General features: G+C 36.3%; 1 protein-coding gene across 1 annotated transcript in view; it reads right to left on the reverse strand.

The window, feature by feature from the left end:
• Positions 1-20345, reverse strand: part of SPON1 (spondin 1) — a 209419-nt gene that overhangs the window by 116087 nt on the left and 72987 nt on the right. Inside the window, exon 6 of the mRNA XM_086749024.1 lies at positions 17554-17702. Within this exon, the coding sequence (XP_086605150.1) occupies positions 17554-17702 (149 nt within the window). The remainder of the gene's footprint in view (positions 1-17553; positions 17703-20345) is intronic.

Here is a 20345-nt window from a genome sequence, read left to right on the forward strand (position 1 = left end):
ATCTAGGAGAGGTTGAAACATAAGTGCTCTTTAAGAGAAGCCCGGAAAACATTTCAAAAAAAGTTAACATACATTTACTAAAATGCTTTTCAGTGCAATTACAGCAAGATTAGAAGAAAAGAAGAGATAAAAAGTAAATGCAAGAATGAACATGTAAGAAACTAATTTCCTCTACTTTGCACCTTAAAAACTTAAGTAACAGCACTGCTATTGTGCTGTGCTAGGCTAGCAGAAAATATTTACAGATAAGTGTCAAAGTATTGAATTAACTTGATTATTTATTGTTAATTTAACTCCAGCCCTTGTCTCCAGTGGAGCTCTATGGGGCAATCAAGGGTACTTACTGTAGCTCTGTCAGAGCCTTTCGTTAGAGGGGGAGGCAGAGGCACAGCAACAGGCTCAGGTCAGGTAGGCGTAATTGTCCAATGCCACAAAAAGAAGAGGCAGTCACTGATAGTGGGACCCACTCAAGGACTCCAGCAGACTGCAAGAAGGGCTTCCAGAATCTGAAGGTGACACTGGAGGAGCATCTTCTGAGTACACTGCCCTCTTCTGAAGATTATTCTACAACATTGCTGAGAGTGACATATATCCAATCATGCTGCTAAGTGGAGCACAAGTAATCAGCTAATTACCTGCTTTACATAATAAGCGAAGGACGTGTCAGTAAGAATGTTTTCACCCAAGGAAAACTGATAAAAAGAAGAAATAACATTTCCTGTAAGCATCACAGGAGCTGTGTTCCCAAGGAAACGACAAGGCACACCAAACTTCAGAGAGATGTGTCAAAACACTGAGCCAAGTAGAAAAGAGCACCCTCCTTCCCAGACTGGGAGAAGGCAGTAGTGCTGAGAGCAGACCAGCACCTGAACTGAACTGCTGGTATGGTGGCTGACCCAGCCCTGGAGATCCTGAGGCACTCAGGAAGGTTTCTGCAGCTAACAAAGCTAAAGAAAGAATTGTTGCCTTAAGGGCTAAGTTTCGGACTTAAAAAAAAAAAGCAAGCCCTAATCTAATCAAATATATACTTGGTAGTACAATGAGGTATTTTACAATATCAGTTGACTGTAATTTCAGTTTACAACACTACAATGACCATTTTCTTTAATCTTTCCATGAACTCTTTACAAAAAGCTACTTATTTTTAAATGGATGAAATATCATGTTATTTCACTAATCCCTGTAAATAAAATCATAGACTGCCATTATAGCACATTAGACTTCTTGAGAAAAGGGCTTCTCCCCTGGAAGACATTAAGTGTTAGAGAAATTAGCAACAGTATTTTAAAAAATAATAAAATAAATATAAGCAAGAATATCCCAAAGCATATAATTATGATTCTGAACAATAGCCAAACGTTAAATGATTTCAGTAATATCAGGGCAGCCAGAAAAATGCCTCAGAACCAAGCACTGATGGAGAGACCTCACTGTCAGCAACAATCAAAACTACTGAATATTGATACAGCTCTGGTTATGAACATTGACTTCAGAGTCACGATAGCATTAATAATGATATAATCAATAAAATAAGTCTGACTGCTATCACTCCTGATAAAATTAATCAGTCATTAACATCATATTTCTTTCACAAAGTTTATCTAGTTTGGTGGCGAGTAAACATGACCATTGCTGGCAAGAACAGCTTTGCAGTTATGCTGCTGCACGTCTTTTATATAGTTTATACCTGTTAGTACTCAACCATAAAATAGAACAGAAGAGGCCTCTGTGTTCCTTGGTGCCCTTTGAAAATTACTTTCACCATTTGAAACAATCTCTTTTTCTCCTTTAGAAGAAAAGAGCAGTGGAGAAAAGTAATTAGGAGAATAGGGAATAGGAGAAACACACACCATTCTGCAAGCCTATATTTCTAAGAATAAAATTTTGGTTTTACTTCATGATTGAACACCTTTGCAAATGCAATTTATGCATGCACACTGAAAATTGGATTATTTTATATCTCTACAAACTCATCTTCTCTACTGTTATCTGAACAATAAATATATATAGAATATGATCTTTGACATTTTAATTAAAACCTATTAAAAAGTCTATAGCAAGTAATACAGTACAAATTGTCTCCCTAATTTTAACCTGCATTGCAACTGGGTCATGAATTCAGATAACCAAGGATAAAAATCTTTCACAGCTCAGAGCATGAGCTGAGCACAAAATTCCAGGGCCGACACCTAATTAAGATATACCTCCCCCAATGAAGAAAGTTCTTCATCTATGACTGTGTGTTATAGTGGTTCAGGGCTATATTTAAAAGGCCATTAAAAATGTACCTGAAGACAAAGTTAATCTTTATATTTGACAGATAATAGCAGCTTTTTTGCAGTAAGTAGTGAAGTGAATATTTTATTTCTTTATGATCTAATGACCATTCTGTTTAATCTTAATGGAGTAAAGATGAACAAGAAAATATGCTTAGGGGATATACTAATACATCAATTATGGAGAGTGGGAAAGTATTTTTTAAAAAAGTAACAGTAATCTATTGTAAATCACGATCCCAATAACCACTCTTAGCCACAGGGAGAGCTAAAAAAAAGATGCATTAAAAATCTATTCAGACTCTGCTCATTACAGATATGTTCTTCTCAGCTGTTAAGTAATGCAGCAATCACGTAATTAACTTTTCAAAAAGGGAAGCATTTAAAACAACTGAGTATCTATGGAACACGGTAGGCTTTCCTCTTATTTTGTTCAGTGAAAATTAATTTTTCCATCTGCTTTCCCTAATATTGTTGCAGAAGTGCTGAGACTGAGTAGCATATTTCTTCTGAAGGTATTGTAAAAGTATAAATTCCACAAGCAAAACAGACACTAATGTTTGGTCGAAAGAACAAGACAAGTAAATACAGACACCTAAATAAACTCTGCCCACGCTTAACTACAAACTCACGGTCTAGCCCATATTAAAGAGGTACTTGATTCCTCTGGAATTTTACTCTGAAATGCAGATCTGATTTTCACGTAGGAAGTTTTTTTCTTTTGAAATAATTAAATGTTTTGATTTACACCTTTGTCCTGTGAGGTGACATGAAACACTCCAAAAGTTCTGTATGCCCAAAACCCACACTCTAACTCCAAGAAGAATGTTTACAGAATTTTCCAAGTGAAATCACTGGGATTGCAACTGACTATGGATTCTGGCTGTGAAGATGTGGAGGGCTGATTCAACTCCCATTAAAGTAATGAGGAGCCTTTCAATTGAATCTAATGAGCTTTGGTACTACAAGCAGTAATTTCAAGGGAAGATGTCTCTACTCAGTAACTCTCAGGACAGAGCACTCTGGATTCTTATCTTCTTGTAGATACATCCTTGTAACTTTGAATTTGCCTACAAAAGCCCCAATGAGCTACTGTAGGTCACCTATGAGTACTGTTATGCTGCACTATGATGCTTTTGTGCAGTTTTCTTCCTTTGTTTGCTGTCTTTCAGTGTGCTGGAACACTACCAAGCTAAAATGCGAGAAAGCCACCTCTGCAGAACAGTTTCCACCTGGGGAGTTAATGCAGCATAGCTATGGTCTGTTAAACTCAAACCATTCCTTATATACAAAAGCTGCTCCGGGCAGATGAGTTCCAAATGCGCGAAGATGCACTTTCACATAGGCAGGCTTCTGACTGAATTAAGAAACACGAATATCATTGATATCATATGAATAATCAAGGAGTAACCTGCCTTTCACATTCTTAACATTGCTAAACCGATGTAAAATTCAGAACGAACTGGGTATATTCACCTACAGAGACTCATGTGCATGCATACAAAAATCTAAGTAGTGATTTGTAAAAATGCCCACTTCAAAAGGACCCGGGTCTTGGGTTTTCTGAACTCATTGCATTGCTTGCGTCTGATCAAAACCATTCTGAACATCATACGCAGCTTTGGGGCAATATCATTGCTACTGGTGGGCAGAAGCTCTATGATAGAGCTATCTAAAACCAGGTGGGAATGCAGGGCTGACCGACAACAGACTGGCAAACGCGCATTAGATATTGATGCAGTGAAACACAGAGACTTCTACGTTGCAAGTTACGTAAATGAAATCAGTTAAAGATTCTTAGATAAATACTGTTAGATTATATTCTAGCATTTAACACTTCGGTAGTAAAAGTGATGAAGGTTGTCTGTTCTTTCCTTAGTCTCTCTTCCTCCTTCGTCCATGAACATGTATGAAAAGAACAGAACAAAAGAGAGGGAGGGAGAAAAAGCACAGCAGAATTACACATATGCACTAATTCTACCCAATCTTCTGTGATAAAAAAAAAAAAAGAACCAGGAAATATCTAAAGTGGCAGCTGACAGATAATTTACTGACAGCTTTTATATCTTGTGAATAGGTATCTACCGTTGGTATTTCTTTGCCTATATAACTCAAATTAAACATTTTTATTTGACTAATGAAATAGCAATTTTTAAAACCTTGCTTTTAGGGCGTGATTATTCAAGTGAATTTATATGGGATGTAGAAAAATTGCATTCTTATTTGCAAAATGAAAAGAAAAAGCTTCTGTACTACATTTCTAAGAAGGTCTGTGTGTGGGATTCATACTCCTATAGTTTAAAAGAAATTATGCATTTTCAATTTGCCATCAACACAAGCTGTTTCATGAGTATTACAGCACAAAGTCTTGTCATATACTTTAAATAACTAAGACATTTCATTTATTTGGAGTATTGTAGATTTTTTCTAAGTGAAGAAGAAATTAAAGAGATAGCAACAGACCTTGGTTGTAAAATTATTTTTAAGAACTTCTGGATGCCTTTCTTAATCTAAAGACTGAGAGGGTGCATGCATCTGGTGTTTTAAGAAAACAGAACGCTACTATACTAGTCAATTAGTATTGGGCTGTATACTAGTCAATGACATTAGTCAATGACAACTTAGCCCCTTCATAAAATGTCACAACACGAGAAGTTAGTGGTAGTGATGCTCAAGTAGATTTTAGATAGTGGCTATATCTCTTTTTACATGTGTATGGCTAGCTACAGACTTCTGATGTAGTTTACATAGATAAGAAAATTATTATCAACAGTCTTCTCATGTCTAAACATTAATATATTTATGCCCATATATATGTCTTTATATATTGTACACACACACATTCTCCTTTGTATGTATTGCTTTTAAACTAATGATGACAAAGATCTATCTATTCCTTTTTTTCTAATTTTAAAAGCACAAAAGTCACAGAGTGAAGTTTTCAGCCAAATGCATGACATGCAATTATGGAAAACTGCTTTTAAGGGCCCATTCTCAGCTGTAAGAGGAATGCAAGCAAAAATCATACGTGTAAAACTATGTTCTGAAAATTGTTATGAGAAACTGAAGCTGTGAGGATGGAACAACAGTGATGATTCAGCTGAGTATTTGAACTGACCTAACTGTTTTGGAAGAACACTAAAAGCAAATGTTACATTCTGATGTTTTGGAGCATGAATGCAGGGGACAAGAAAAAGCGCACTGAAAGGAGTCTGTAGTTATTCATCAGTATTGTATTAAATTCATATGTGACTAGATATATTTACAAAATTTTAGCTAGAACGTACATGGCTTATGTTCGAGATACAAGGGTTTGTCTTCAACTTCCTGCATATCCCCAAAAGCACAGCTTCTTCCTCTTAGCAACTTAACATAAATAACAAACCATCACTTTGTAGACCTCAACCTCCATGACTACAAAGCCAAATAAAGATTATGTACATTAGAGATAAAAAAATGAACAAAGTTGTAACTTCTTCCTCTGTGGGCAAAAACACTGACTGTCCATTTCCCCTCTCTTCTTCTCCCTTATCCTCATATTAAGAATCCTCTCTCCCAAACAGAAAAAAAAAAAAAAAGTAGGTATGGTTAAGAGCTTAATAAGCATTTTTGAAATGAAAAGTTGCAGTTCTGATTTATGTATGCTGAAAATTATAGTCTGCAAGAACTCATCCATCTTCTTCCACTATCACTCCATTGTCAACTAGTATAGGAATTTCTATCCAAATAGGAGCAATAAACCCCATCTCATATAATGCAATTTAAAATCTCATAAGGCACAAATGCATTCACATTTACCCAGTCCTTGCTTGCTTGGTTTATAGGCACATCTGCCTGTCAAATATGCAATAACCAATCCCCAAACCTGCAACTAATATCAATAATTTATCTGGTTTATGTAACAATGTAATTTTATGAAGTATGTAATCCAAGTGTATTTTCAGTTTACAATAAAATAATATTTAATAAACTCTTTCTCTTTTCCATATTTCAATAGAATTTTAAAACAGAGGCTATTTTAAAGAGTTCTGTTTTCTGCATTGACATTTATTCTTAAATAAGATATTTTTAAAGTATTGAATATATTAAAAGTATTGAAAGTATTCAAAAAGTCAGTTATAAAAGAAGGGGAGAGGGGTAAAAATTATTGCATCCTCAACAGCTAAATTAGTATTACCAACTTATAGGGAACACAGTACAGATGATAATTTTAAGATACATTCCATTTCTGTAAATAAAATAATGTATCCAGCCACTTAGTTTGATTTTTTTCCCCTTTCCCAAGACTGATTAGTATTGTATAAACCAAAATATAATAAAAGGAACAAACTGACATGTTTGTACATGACTTACAATATAGGTGAGGTATACATTATTTAAGCATCTCATAGACCACTCCAGGTACAGTGCTGGCCTCTTCTCACTCATAAGTAAGAAAAAAAGCATTTGAGGTACTCAGTGTTTATCCTGGCAAAGTATTGCCTTACATGTTGTTACAGAGGTTACTATCTCACACAAACTTCCAAATCATTATTCAAAACCAATTTTCTATAGAATATTTTTTCATTATCAATACACCTACTTTTTAGCCCAATATTTTATATCATTTACTGCAATACTGCCACCAAATATTCATGAATGTCAATGGAAATAACAAATATTTCCACTTTACTCTTGATTGTCTGCTTTCCAGTAACTTCTGTATAGCTGTTTCCACAGAATGTTCTTGGAATAGCAGAATACGGCCCATGATATAAGTAATGGTATTTATTTGATATCCCTGCCTAAAGCAAGAATATAATGAATGAGTTGAGCTATGCTTAAAGGACAGAGCTGACTGGTAAAGAATCCAATAACATCTAGATATTTAACTGAGAGGAGCTGCCTTAGAAAATTACACAGGCCAAGTAACATTCATATATTTGCATACATATTTGGTTTTGGAAATGTGTAATATTTATACATGGTATTTTTCTGAGTGTTCCGCTAGAATTTACGTGGAAATAAGCACCCGATATAATCACAGAGTTCTGAAGTGAGGTTCCTAAACAAACAAACAAACAAACAAACAAAACCCTAAAAAGCTAATACCAGAATGATGAACTTGACATTATGAGATTTTTTTCCACAGTTTTTGTGTAAGTTGAAAATTTATCTGAATAATTAAGCATTTGCAAGTCAAATGAGCTGGTGGGACTTTTCAGCTTCAGCTGTTATATCATGCTGTTCCTTTGAACAATATTTACAATGCAACAAGGGAGAAAACAGGGGAAGATCCCATGGTTCCTGACACATGCTGCTGCTAATGAGAGTTCAGGCCCGTCTTCAGCGTTTGCAGCACCTCCTTAATAGGCAGCTGAATGCCACTGGCTATGCAGCCACGGCATTTTAATCATAGATTAAGCCACTGCAGACCAAAATATTCAGAGGGAAGTAAACCCTTCCCTAATTTAGTTTTTAGTGGTACTCTGACCCTTAAGAAAACAGATTTCAGTAAAGTTAACACGAGCTTAGGCAACATCTCCCAGGGGAGGAGGAGCCTCTGCGTCTGCTCTACCTGCCTATCAAACTATTTGACATCTTTGGAGTGCTGAACTTCTGCTATCAGATGGAGTTTATCCCTCAGTATTAGCAGCACAAGAAGAATCAATGCATCTGAAATGTTTGTGTTTTAAAAATACTACAGTGGTAGGCTGAAAGAAAATAATTTGAAAGTCATTTCATTGCATCTTTCCACTGGATGAATCTGCTACATCATAGTAATAATTTTGTGACAGCAGAACAGTATGATAAAATCTAACTGCAGGAAATGAAAAGGCAAGATATTTTAAAAGACTTTGAAATTAGCAAATAATGTCTAGCAATCCAATCATATTGTCTTCAACAGATGACATTTCCTAGTGACTTTTATGTCTGTGTACTGGAGAGCTAAAATTATTGCATACTGTCCAAAGGAATGAATCTACGAGAAGCAGAAGCAACTGCATCCCTCCTCTAGCACTGCTTTACTGCAATCCAGGCAGCCATCAAAAAGGCAAAGAAAATCTTTGTAAGCTTTGATGGAACTCTCAACTATTACAGACATTTTAAAAGGGTAGGAATTTTTGTTGGTCCCATCTCTGCAAGATTTAGCATCAGAATTCACTGAGGAAAGACTAGTCTTAGAGTTAAACCTTTTTTTTTTTTTTTCTTGAAGGGTCTATCTTCTACAAAAAGCATTCTATTTTGTATTCAAAGAGACTCTGATAACTGGATTTTACTGAAAAGTTGTATTTCTTCCTGTTTTTTACTAAAAATTGAGTGTCTGTGATAATCAGAAGAAAATAAGCAGCAAGGCTCAGTAGGGTAAAAGAAAGGGAAACTAACTGTTGAATGTTAAAAGGGTTTTTGTTAAAACCTTAATTCATCATTTGTTATGCAAATTGTTTCATATCAATAACTGAGTAATTATTCAGAGTGCAAAACTTCAAAGACTCCCATACAAGTTAGAGGTGTGAAACCTCTGGAATTCGTTAAGCAAGATGAGAGCTCACAACTTGGAATTTCAGAAATCAAGCTACCTTATTTATTATCAAATAGTAGCTGCTGTTAAAAGCACAAAAAAATAAGGAAAAAAAAATAATTTTCCCTATCATCTCTACTTGTCTGTCACCAGAACAACCAGCAATCGTCAGCTGACAAGTAATGAGGGAAGACACAAGATTGTCAGTAACTTCTGAAAAAAGTGGTCAAGAAAGAAGGCCTTAGCCAACAACCTCCCACAGCTTCTCCCTGGGCAAGTGGAGAGAAGCCCAGCTGACCTTATAACAGCCATGGGCTCCTGGGAGCACTGAGAAGGGTACCAGTGTCCCTGACATTCCCAGTATATCACTCCTTAAAATTATTTGTCTTTTAGAATGGAAATGTTGGACTGAAGGCCACTTTAACTTGGGGGAAATTCCACATTTCTGACCAGGCTGGGATCAGTTCGTGGGCAGAGCCCCAGCCAGGTGTTCAATGTAGGGAGGGAGAAGTGCTTTTGATGCTCTACTAGCACAGCATAGCTACATGCAGTGTGCACAAGTCCACTTGAGGTCATTTTGTATGAAAACAATGTCCTGACAGTGCTGACAATTTCCAAAAGCATTTTCTAATCTTCAGTAGATGAAGAAATTTCCTGCAATGCAATATACACTGCAGTATATTGAGACAGAACTTTTGAAACAACAATAGCACACGTCTGTCATCTCTACGGCATGACTGCCCCAGTCACATTAAACTGCAAAGGCTGTTTCTTGCAAGGGAAATACCCATCCACCACAGAACAAAACTACAGCGGTTTAACAGTCTGTAGATCAGGAGTGCAAAAACTTCTGTCTGATTTTCACAGATGTTTACCAGCAGAAAGGACCTTCACTTCTCTATGACAATAAAGCATCTCGCCTAGCTCTGCAGATAAGTGATAAAAGGGGATTAAATATGCACCACAAATCCAAATGAGCAATGGTAACCAGAATGTTCCACTAAGATTTACAACTCTGTTGACAGACTGAGTTTCCAGTAATTTTACAGTATTTTCCTGTGCTTATTATTAAACCAGGCAAAAAGTAACTTGACAAAACTTGAAAAAGCACTGTTAACCAAGCCACTATTTTGCTAAAGTTTTGACCCAAGGCTAAATAAAATTTCAAAATTATGTTTTGCCCCTGGTTTTCTAAACCAGGCAGATCACCACAATCATAAAAAGGACATTTTGCACAAAATGCGTTCAATATCTGTCAGCTCTCACAATCCTCCAAACAGAAGAACTACAGTTGGAGTAACTGTAGCATAAGGACCATGTGCTAATGATTAAGAGCTTATCCATAGCACAAAATTATTTTCAGAGTACTCAAATAAGCACAATTTCTCCTATTCATTTTTATTTGTTGACTGCATGAGCTATTAAAAGTGTCTTGAATCTTCCATGGTTTTGCCGAGGAAATAATACATCACTTAATACTCATTCATCACAGCTTAATTTTGTAAAAGAGTGATTAACTTCAACGCCTTTTAGACTAACTGAGGGTCCTTTGTACTAATCAGAATTCATAAAATTATATTTTCCAGTATTCATAGGAACTATTTTCACCAGCAAAATAAGTTTTTCTGACTGAAATGGAAGCGAAGCTTTAACTAAAAAAGACACTACTTTTTTTTTTTTTTAAATGACTGTTTCTTTTCTTTTTTGGTATCTCAAAGTGAACATTCCTCATGTTTAGTTATTTTTAAAGCTAAACCATGATTGCTTAATAGTTGCACAAGCAATCAAAACTTTTGCAATGTAATTCAATTAGAGACCACAGTAACTATTGAAATAAAATACTAACGTCACTGATGGGAAAATACAGTGACTCTGTTGTTCACATAAGCCTACAGAAATAAAACTCAGTGAAGAAATTTAAATTTGGAGTTTTCTACAACACCTCTCCTTTCTTCAGAAGAATAAGGATTTGTAGAAACACAATTTATTTACTGTTATGTCAGAATAAAGTTGATTTTCTCTTTTTGGCTTTTCTTTTAAGTGAAGTGACCTCTAATTATGTGCCTTATAAGCCACTAGTAAGATAGAAAATAAAATTAAATATTGTTTTTAAAGCTTTTTTTTTATATTTTAATAGCTGTCAGAAAAAAAAAGGCACCTTTTAAACATGTGTCTTTTCAAAAGGAATGCTGTACTTTGACCTACATCCGTATCATGCTCACAGCAATAAATCATATGGCCACAAAGAGCAAAATGGCACAGCATTCAACACCAGCTTTATTTCTGATTAGAGAGGCATATCTTTGTTGTTGACAAGTACTAAAAAAAAAGAATGCAATTGGGATGAACAGTTTTTGTTTGGTTGTTTTTTTTAAAGAAAGGAACACAAACCGTGAATCATCCTAATTACACTTTCCAACAGAAGTTTATTAAGGACAGAAGCCACCCTAGGTGTTCTGAACCCCACTGTATGAGTTATTTACTGGTAAATAAAGCTTCCCTTTATGACATAAATAAACAAAAATTTCTTTTTGGAAGCAATACTTTATGAAATTTAGCATAGTAAATGGGAATTTCAAAACTTCTAATTATCAAAATGCCGGAGATAGAAAATTATTATATAAGGTATATCTTCCAAAAGGAAAAGATGGAAAATCTACCCCTTAACATTTTCAAAAGGCATAAAAAGTACTATAATTCACAGTAGAGGTATATGCACAGAGCAATAGAATAGTCTAAGTGAGCAAACAATAGTCTAGATACAAATTTACAACCAAGCAGCTTAATCTGTCCAGAATAAGATTAAAAACATGCAGTCAGGCTGTAACTAACGTGGAAAGCATGCTAGGACAGTGTTTTACTACTTCACTGTTAGACCAAGTCCAAAATCTACTGAAAATTTCTATAGGCTTTGCACAGAAACCTAAAGGGCTTTTGGGCTATTTGTAATAGTGACTGCACTTTTCATATGAGACTTTATGGCAACACTAGTATTTCCTAGGTGTTCCTGTCTTTTCAACAGAGAGGGCTGGTGCCTCCGAAAAGTAGCGGGGAACTCAAATCCTCTCCCTGGGGACTGAGGATGAAGGGGGCCCTGTGGGTATGTTGACATCATTCACTGAAGATTCGGTTAAGACATCCCTGTCGTCCAATTTCTTCTAGGTCCACGGGTAGCAATAGTAGCAGACATATCAATAGTAATATGTGGGAAAATACTGTAAGATCTTGTATATGTTTCAATCTCCAACTACGCAAAGTCCAAGCTTTTAAACAAGCACAAACTAAACCACTTCCGCAGCAATCACAGCTTTCAAGTGCAAAGTAGTCTTATTCTCAAACACTTTTAGGGGTATCACGGGCTCTGAAGCTTAAGTGTTCAGGGAGAATTTTTAGCTGTTCTGTCAGGCACAGGTGCAACTCCGTTGAACCTCCCTAGTTGGTTAGCTACTTTTAACTTCTATAAGCACACAATAACAGATAATTCAAAGAGCAAAATTTTGAGCCTGTTTCAGTAAACACAATAATAATTTGCCTAGCACTATAACAAAAAGTTATCAATATACTGCGGATTCCTCTTTGTAATTCAGGTGATTTACCAGCTTCAGCCAGAAAAATCTAATGACCCTATTTTTCTATGGAAGTACACAGTGCTGTGTTACAAAACAGGTAATGAAATGGTAATTATTCAGCCAAAATACTGAAATTACATTTCTCAAAAAAAAAAAAAAAGAAAGAAAAAAAAAAATCAATTGATCAGAATCAATCCAACAATGAAATTACTTTAATTCTGACTCCCTTTTCTTTTTCATTCATGGGTAATAAAAATAAAATCCAATATAATAAAAAAAAAATTCAAACTGGAACTATTTTGTAAAAATAAATGTTTGCATAAAATTACAAACAATTACATCTTTTATTCTGTATAAAGCTTTGGATGTTTTGGATTTCATCTTCAGTTAAAAAACTGTCTTCACATAAATTATCATGTGTAAAAAAATTTACAATATCTTACTGGAAACCAGAACTTGCTCTTCTCAAAGGTCTGGAGGTATAGTCAGCTCTAATCTGAGGTTGCTGAAGACAATGGAAAAAGTCATCCCACTTCCTGACATTTCAGAGAGCATTAAACCAAACCTGTAAGAATGTAATCTGTTTGTCCATAGGGAATAAGCAGAGAGTACAAACAGCATTTCCTGGAGACAGCAGCAAGGTACAGAATATTACTTATCCTCATTTTTAAAAATAATCAGTGGCAATTTGACTTGGTATTTATCCTAAAATAATTACACAAAGCCAAATGAGCTCTATTAAATTGTGAGACATTTCAATCAAAGAGGAATAACTATGTCCCTATTTTAAACCTGTTTCATCTGCCTAGGAAATTACATTTAGCATTACACTTTACTCTTTTTGATTCATGTTTTAACCATCTTGTTTGCTTGTTTGTTTAAACACAGCAATCACAATAGGGATGCAGGATTCCCCTTTCAAATTCTGTATTTGTTTCTCCAGGCAGTTTATCAAATAACAGGTTCTGGACAAATCAATTTTCTGAAAACAAAGTAAAAGTGTGAATATATTTCAGAGATATATGAGGTCAGTGAGCATTCTTCTGCTCACACAATTCCTTTTCCATCCTTTATTTGTTCATTTATAATCCCTGAAGTATAACGCATGAATTATCCTATTCTACACATCAACCACTTGACAGATTGTTTTAGTAAAACTCTTATGTGCTGCACCTTTCCTTTCAGGCTGCCAGGAAAAGTTTAACAAAAAGGTTGATTAGTTCCTCTAAGTTCTCCCAGATAAACAAACTACAAAGCAAGTTTACAGTACCCAGGACCATCCATGCAAAAATATCACACAGGCTCTTTCCAGTAACAACACAAATCAGAGTGTTCGGAGGTGCTCAGTCAAGAAGAAAAGTTGATGATGATTCAGCACTCTGTCAAATGGGGAGCAGAAATGTTCACGCTTGAGATTCTTTAGTTAATGACACATAATTGTTAGGACACTTCTTAACAAAGCCCTGTTTAAAGAAAGCCTTTTTTTTTCTTTGTTTCATACATGGATGGTAAATTTTCAGTAATAATTCATTGAATCATTAGTTCTTTTTTCTTAATAAGCCTCAGATAACATCAATGTCACAGATGCCAGTTACATAAATATGTGCCTACATATTCACCTAAGAAACTGCATAGAAAGCGCAGTGCATACACAGCAGATTTCCAAACCCAAGTCTGGCCTTTTAAGAGGTGCATTACCTACCCGCTGTGGGCATGCTGCAGGCACTGCTGCACAGGGGTCTGGGTCCTGGAACCAGGACTAAGCACAGAAATTGCTTTTCTTGTGCTTTCTAAAACTTCAAAAGCAGCCTGGGAGAGTGATTTTGATGTGGACCTGTTGGAGCAAGTCCAGAGTAGGGCCACAAAAACAGAGGGCTGGAGCACCTCTCCTGTGAGGACAGGCTGAGAGAGTTGGGGCTGTTCAGCCTGGAGAAGAGGAGGCTCCGGGGAGACCTGATAGCGGTCTTCCAGTACCTCAAGGGGGCCTACAAGAAAGATGGGGAAAGGCTGTTTAGTAGGGCCTGTTGCGATAGGACGAGAGGTAATGGTTTTAAAATAGAGGGGGGTAGATTCAGATTAGACATCAGGAAATTTTTTTTTTTTTTTTGCAATGAGGGTGGTAGAACGCTGGAACAGGTTGCCCAGAGAGGTGGTAGATGCCCCATCCCTGGAAACATTCAAGGCCAGGTTGGATGAGGCTCTGAGCAACCTGATCTGGTTGGAGATGTCCCTGCTCCTCGCAGGGGAGGTTGGACTAGATGACCTTTGAAGGTCCCTTCCAACCCAAACCGTTCTATGATTTTAATAAATTGCATCCTCCCACCACCCCACAACAGAAGATTGGGAGGACAATAGATAGGGGAAATAAAGGTAGAATAATAAACAAAAAAGGGGGAAGTGGATCCTGAGGTAGATTGTGAAGTGTGAGGAAGGAAACAATGCTACCAAATTTCAAGGCAGGCAGGGATATTACAAGGGAGAAAGTGCACTTAAAAAAAAAAAAAAAAAAAGAAAGAAAAGCCTGAATGAAATGTCAGCAAATTAGTTCCTTGCATTACTAGCTCTACTGTCTTGGTTATAAAACTTTACCTCAGCATCTCTCAAAAATATTAGTACACCTTAAATACATGTTAAAAAGAAACAAAAAGTCAAATAAACTCAACGAAAATGTTACGGCGTTTTTTGATACGCTGCATTGTTCTAGGTAATATCCAGTTACAACATTACTGCATTGCTTGGATTAGACTGAACAAGGAGAATTAGGGGAATTATTGCAGGTTTGGTGCAATCAGACAGGCTTGATGTTGAAATGAACTGTGATGTTCATTAATTTCATGTGTAATTTCAGCAGCCCCCAAAATTGTAGCCAGTTAGTTATTTTATGTACTTTAAAAGTCACAAGCACCCCTGATTTGAATCCAGCATATAAATACAACTGCTTTTTGCAAATACATGGCACAAAATTACAAAGAACACAGAATTTGGAAAGCAGAGTGTCATGCTTTTCATTCTTTTTCTTATTCTCTTCAAATTCACTGCCTATTCCACCAATGCTTGGTGTGACCTTTCCCTCTACTTCCCCATGCCACTGCTGCTTCTGGACTAGACATAATAATTGTATTGTTAAAATTCAGATGTGCCAAACCCTTATTTCTAACGTATTTGTGAGACTGTGCAAAGAAATTTTTTTAGTACAAAAAAGTTGATTTTCTTTATCTAGTGTGGACCTACTATAAGAAAAATCTTCATTTCCTAAGTAAGCCGCAAAAATTATAAATTACATGTGGTATATAGAATATTCTGCTATAATTTTAATCCATCTGGGTTTATATAGTATTGTTATGATAAAATCCAGCCACTTCTCAGTAAGGATGCAAAGGCAAGTTCTCCAAGACCAAGGTCTGCTTTCTATTCCCAGGTACACCAAGGTTTATTATAGGATAAAGATAATAACAAACCCGCCATCACATCTCCCCTCCATAAGCAACTTGTTTTTCTCTTTCAGATTCCTTATGTATCTGTTTAATATATTAAGTTATAAGCTGGCTTTATTTTATTTTTCTTGGGTTTGGGAGTTTCTTGTCAAACACACCAGCTGTTCTGGTACCACGATTATATGAACTTCAGCATCACAAAACAGCAAATGAAATTTAGTACGTAAAGCCTTTTGCCATACAAGTTTTCTTGTGGGCAAACAGTCTTTGAGATTGTTCTACACTGTCTATATAAACACAATTGAATCTTTTTTGTATCTCTCAATATAACTCTGTATATAATCTGCTATTTAGGAGGCCTCAAATTACTGTCTCTTTAACATGCAGCAGTTACCAAAAGTGAATATGATTAATCGACAAGATAATCTTAAATACTGCTTTTAGTTTTGCTGACTTCATATTCAGAAATATCAAATATAGGAAAGAACTACACAAATGTAGCACAAATGATTGCAGGTATGAACTGTTTCTTACATGTGTTCAAAATTAACAAAGAGATTATTTTCTGTGAAAACCAGGTAATTAAGGAAAGCATGCTTGTGATACATGAATAATAATTAATAGTGAAAGACATTTCTGTTAATTACTGCAGTGTAAAGTACTATTTTCCATTCTTTTATAAAAAGGATGGGCATCGAATGATTGAAACACAAATACTTCTACTAATATCCAGCTGTTTCAAAATCTTTAAATCTCACTGCATTTAGCAGAAGCAGAAAGTGTCCCAGGAATACATTAAAAATATTGCATATCAATTAAACAGTAAGTCACGCCTCTCATGGTATGCTAAAGGTTGGCATAGCAAAGCAGGCAGGTAAAATGCCAAAACAAGCCCTTTGGCTCCCATTTTGCTCTCCCTTGCAGTGTGTCCCTGCTACCCCACCTGACTATTCTGCCTCAGAGCAGGCCCCCTCCTCACTCGTATCACTTCTTCAATTTGAGGGGAAAGTCAGGAAAGGAGAATCAGACAGAGACTCCAGCAAACCAGTAAATTTCATGGAGGTAGACATCCTAATAATAATCATCACCATGTCCTGGCATATTTTATTTGGTTGCTTGTTCCTTGATATAACAAAATGAAAATAATTTATAAAATATTTGAAAGACTGATTTCTGTTCAGTTGAATCAATTTCCTGTAAGATGATACACTGTAAAGGCTCTTTTGCCCTTAAACCATAATCCTGATTCATCAAATTTTATTAGTGCAGTTGTGTAAAGTTTTCCTGCTCAGCAACAAAAATCACCTCACTCTCTTGTAAGAGCATTTCCAACATGGATGAATCTGCAGAAAATTGTAATTAAGGTGCTTACCAGAAAGAAAAAAAAATATAAATACTACAATATACTGTAAACTAAAAATCACCACTTCAAAAAGGAAGAAGGCATGCTACTTGCCATCTTCAAGGTATTCCTTTAACAAACTGTCTTCATGATTAAGCTTGGAAAGATTAATTTTACTTTTCTACCTCTGATTTATGCCTTGCATGGCACATAGATTTTTTCAGTTCAGAATACCATGACTTATTTGTCCTTTCACAGACAAAATCTTTTGCCAGAGTAAGAATGAGTCTAGAAAGACAGGCAGATGTCCTAATCTGTTTAACTGAAAATTAGTCAGCAAAATGACATTCACAGACATCGTCAATGACAAATCATTCACAGGCCAAGGTAGGATACATTTTTTAAAGCGTGCACACTAAATTACACCTACTTGCTGTCGAATTTCTTCCTCCATCTTTACTGGGGACCCCAACTCTGCAACTTGTTTGACACCTTCACTAGCATATCCTCCATACTCCCAAAGGATGTAGTTCTTCGAGTGAGAACTACCAATGATTGCAGACCAGTGGTTGGTGCGTCCTTTCAGAGAGGAGGGGAGGGGAGAAAAAAAAAAAAAAAAAAATCAACCATCAAGACAGCTGCAAAGCATAATTCCTAATCATCTATTAAAGTGAAAGCTTTGAAGTGTCCGGTCTTCACCAGTAACAAGCTTTTGCATCTGTTGCATGCTGTCAGTTCTCACTACATCAATACACCGTATCTTAGAGTAATAACAAGCCAGTGAACTACAGAAATACAGCAATGTCAGTAATTATTGGATATAGCACAGATAGAAATGGTGAGAAAGACTGTACTCCAGCTGATCAAGCATCTCTTCCAAACAGCTAGGCTTAGTATATTCTCTCTTCACCAAGGACTTCATTTCTTCAGGAAGTTTAAAAATCCTTTAATTTTAGGTTTCCATGTGAAATATTTATAGGACAGGAGGAAATGGCCTCAAGATGCACCAGGGGAGGTTTAGGTTGGATATCAGGAAAAATTTCTTCACTGCAAGGGTTGTCAGGCACTGTAACAGGCTGCCCAGGGAAGTGGTTGAGTCACCATCCCTGGAGGTATTCAAAGGACGTGTAGATGGGGCGCTTAGGAATGTGGTTTAGTGCTGGACTTGGCAGTGTTAGATTAACCATTGGACTCAATGCTCTTAAAGGTCTGTACCAACCTAAATGATTTTATGAAACCTGCAAGGGAGGACTTCAGTGGTTACTAAAGATTTAACAGCATGTCATTTCCTTACTCAGAGATATTAATTTCTAACAACAGTCCACTAGATTTGTGTTTGTGTGGTGCCAGCAGATTACCAACAAAAGGTAGATATAAGCATGATTACACTACCATTAAATTATAGATTTTCATTTATAGCTTTGTGCTCAAACATTGTCAAGCATAGAGTTATAAAGAGCTTCCAGCCAGAAACCTCCCTCAGCAGCTTCCTGCTGAAACAGAAGTGAAATTTGTTTTCTATGGGCAAATGGTGCCCAGCACTTCTTCCAGGAAACTTCTGAAATACTGGTGAAGAACTGCTCTTACTGGCACTGACATAACTAGGCTTTCTGCTTCTGCATACTTAAATTATACATGTACCATGTCTCCCTCCCCCTTCCTCACTCCAACCATTAGTAGGGGTTCCCTTTAGTTTAGGAAGGGAGAGAATAACTGAATTCTGATGCTTCTATATTCATTGAGTTTTCTTGCTCAAATTTCTCGTGGCGTAAGAGTTGTAGAGCTAAGCAAAAGGTTTCCTGATTTTGTTTCTTGTCTTGTTGAACAGAAAAATAAAAAATTGTAAAAGTTTAAAGAGAAAATATTAGATAAGTCTGACGGAACTGAAAAGAGAATCAAGCAGAAATAAGGAGTCACAGAAGTCCCACAGTACTGGAAATAAAAATGAATTCACTTAAGTGTCAAATAACTCTCTGCAAAGATATGAGCTTAAAGGAAAAGGATGAGAAAATGAACTGCTCACATCAGCAGACAGTCCGGTAACAGTGCAAAGCCTGTAGGAGATGAGGAACAGAGAATGATGGAGTGAGAAAATATTTAACATTTTTCTTTGCAATGCAAAAGGTAGAGAGTAACAGTAAAAACAGCTGAAAACTAGAATAAATGAATGAAAAATGAAGAATGAAATAAACAAAAGGGATGCAGATTTAAGATGCAAAAGGTGGGACAACGAAATTGAAAAAGACCGTGTAGAGAACTGAATAAAGTCAGATGCAGAACCTAATCTCACAGGAGAATAGAAAAGAGATTAGAAATAAAAAATTAATTCCAACGGTAGGGGAAAAAAAAGCTAGAAAAGTGTAGCAAGCAGAATAGATAGATGAGGAAGATGGCCTAGCAACACAAGAAACAGAGCCTCCATACTTCCCTTGGTGCTAAACTTGAACCAAAGTACAGTTATTGAGCTCTGATTGTAGCAGGCTTAATGTTTTCAGAGTCCATTAAAGCTAATCAGTAACAGAGCCCTAAACAGAGAAAAATCAAAACTAAACCTCTCCTCCTCCACAGGTAACAGCTGAAAAGACTACAGTGTGAGAAGACAGTTTCTTCATCTAAGATCTACTAATTGTTCCTTAAATATACACTGGCACCTTGTCAAATCACAGAGCGATACTGTCATTCAGCTCCAGTGAACTGGACTACCAGTTTTGCCCATTCTTTCTTCCTAACACACATTTCTAACTATCTCACAAGTCACAGACAGCTGAAACAGAGTAAGTGACACTTACTGAAACTTATTGAAAGAGAAGGCTCCGCATAATCCCTACAAAAGAAAAATGTGTCACCACAGAAAGGAACCAGAGTGCCTTTAAGTCTTTAGTAAAATGGATAATGAATTGTTCCATGTGCTCCAAAGCTTCTCACACTCCCTGTCCTAAATAGATCAAGAACACCCAATGCCTTTGCAACCAGAGCCCAGCCTCTTCAACTGAACACCTCTCCCTATCGATGCTAGCTCTGCAGAGAGAGGAGCTGGGCCCACCTACTTGCCCAAATGAGCCGTTCAAAGTACGCCACATCTACCCTAAACCTTCTACAAAATCTGTGCAGCATTTGCAGATGTTTCACTCCTCACATTGAACTTCCCATTTTCAATGAGAACTAAGAGACAACTCAGTATAGTTTCTTAAGTCTTCTCCTCGAAACACTCAAGAAACTTCT

The sequence above is a fragment of the Chlamydotis macqueenii genome, chromosome 5 (assembly GCF_036417535.1).
Source record: "Chlamydotis macqueenii isolate bChlMac1 chromosome 5, bChlMac1.mat, whole genome shotgun sequence".
Taxonomy (NCBI): Eukaryota; Metazoa; Chordata; class Aves; order Otidiformes; family Otididae; genus Chlamydotis; species Chlamydotis macqueenii.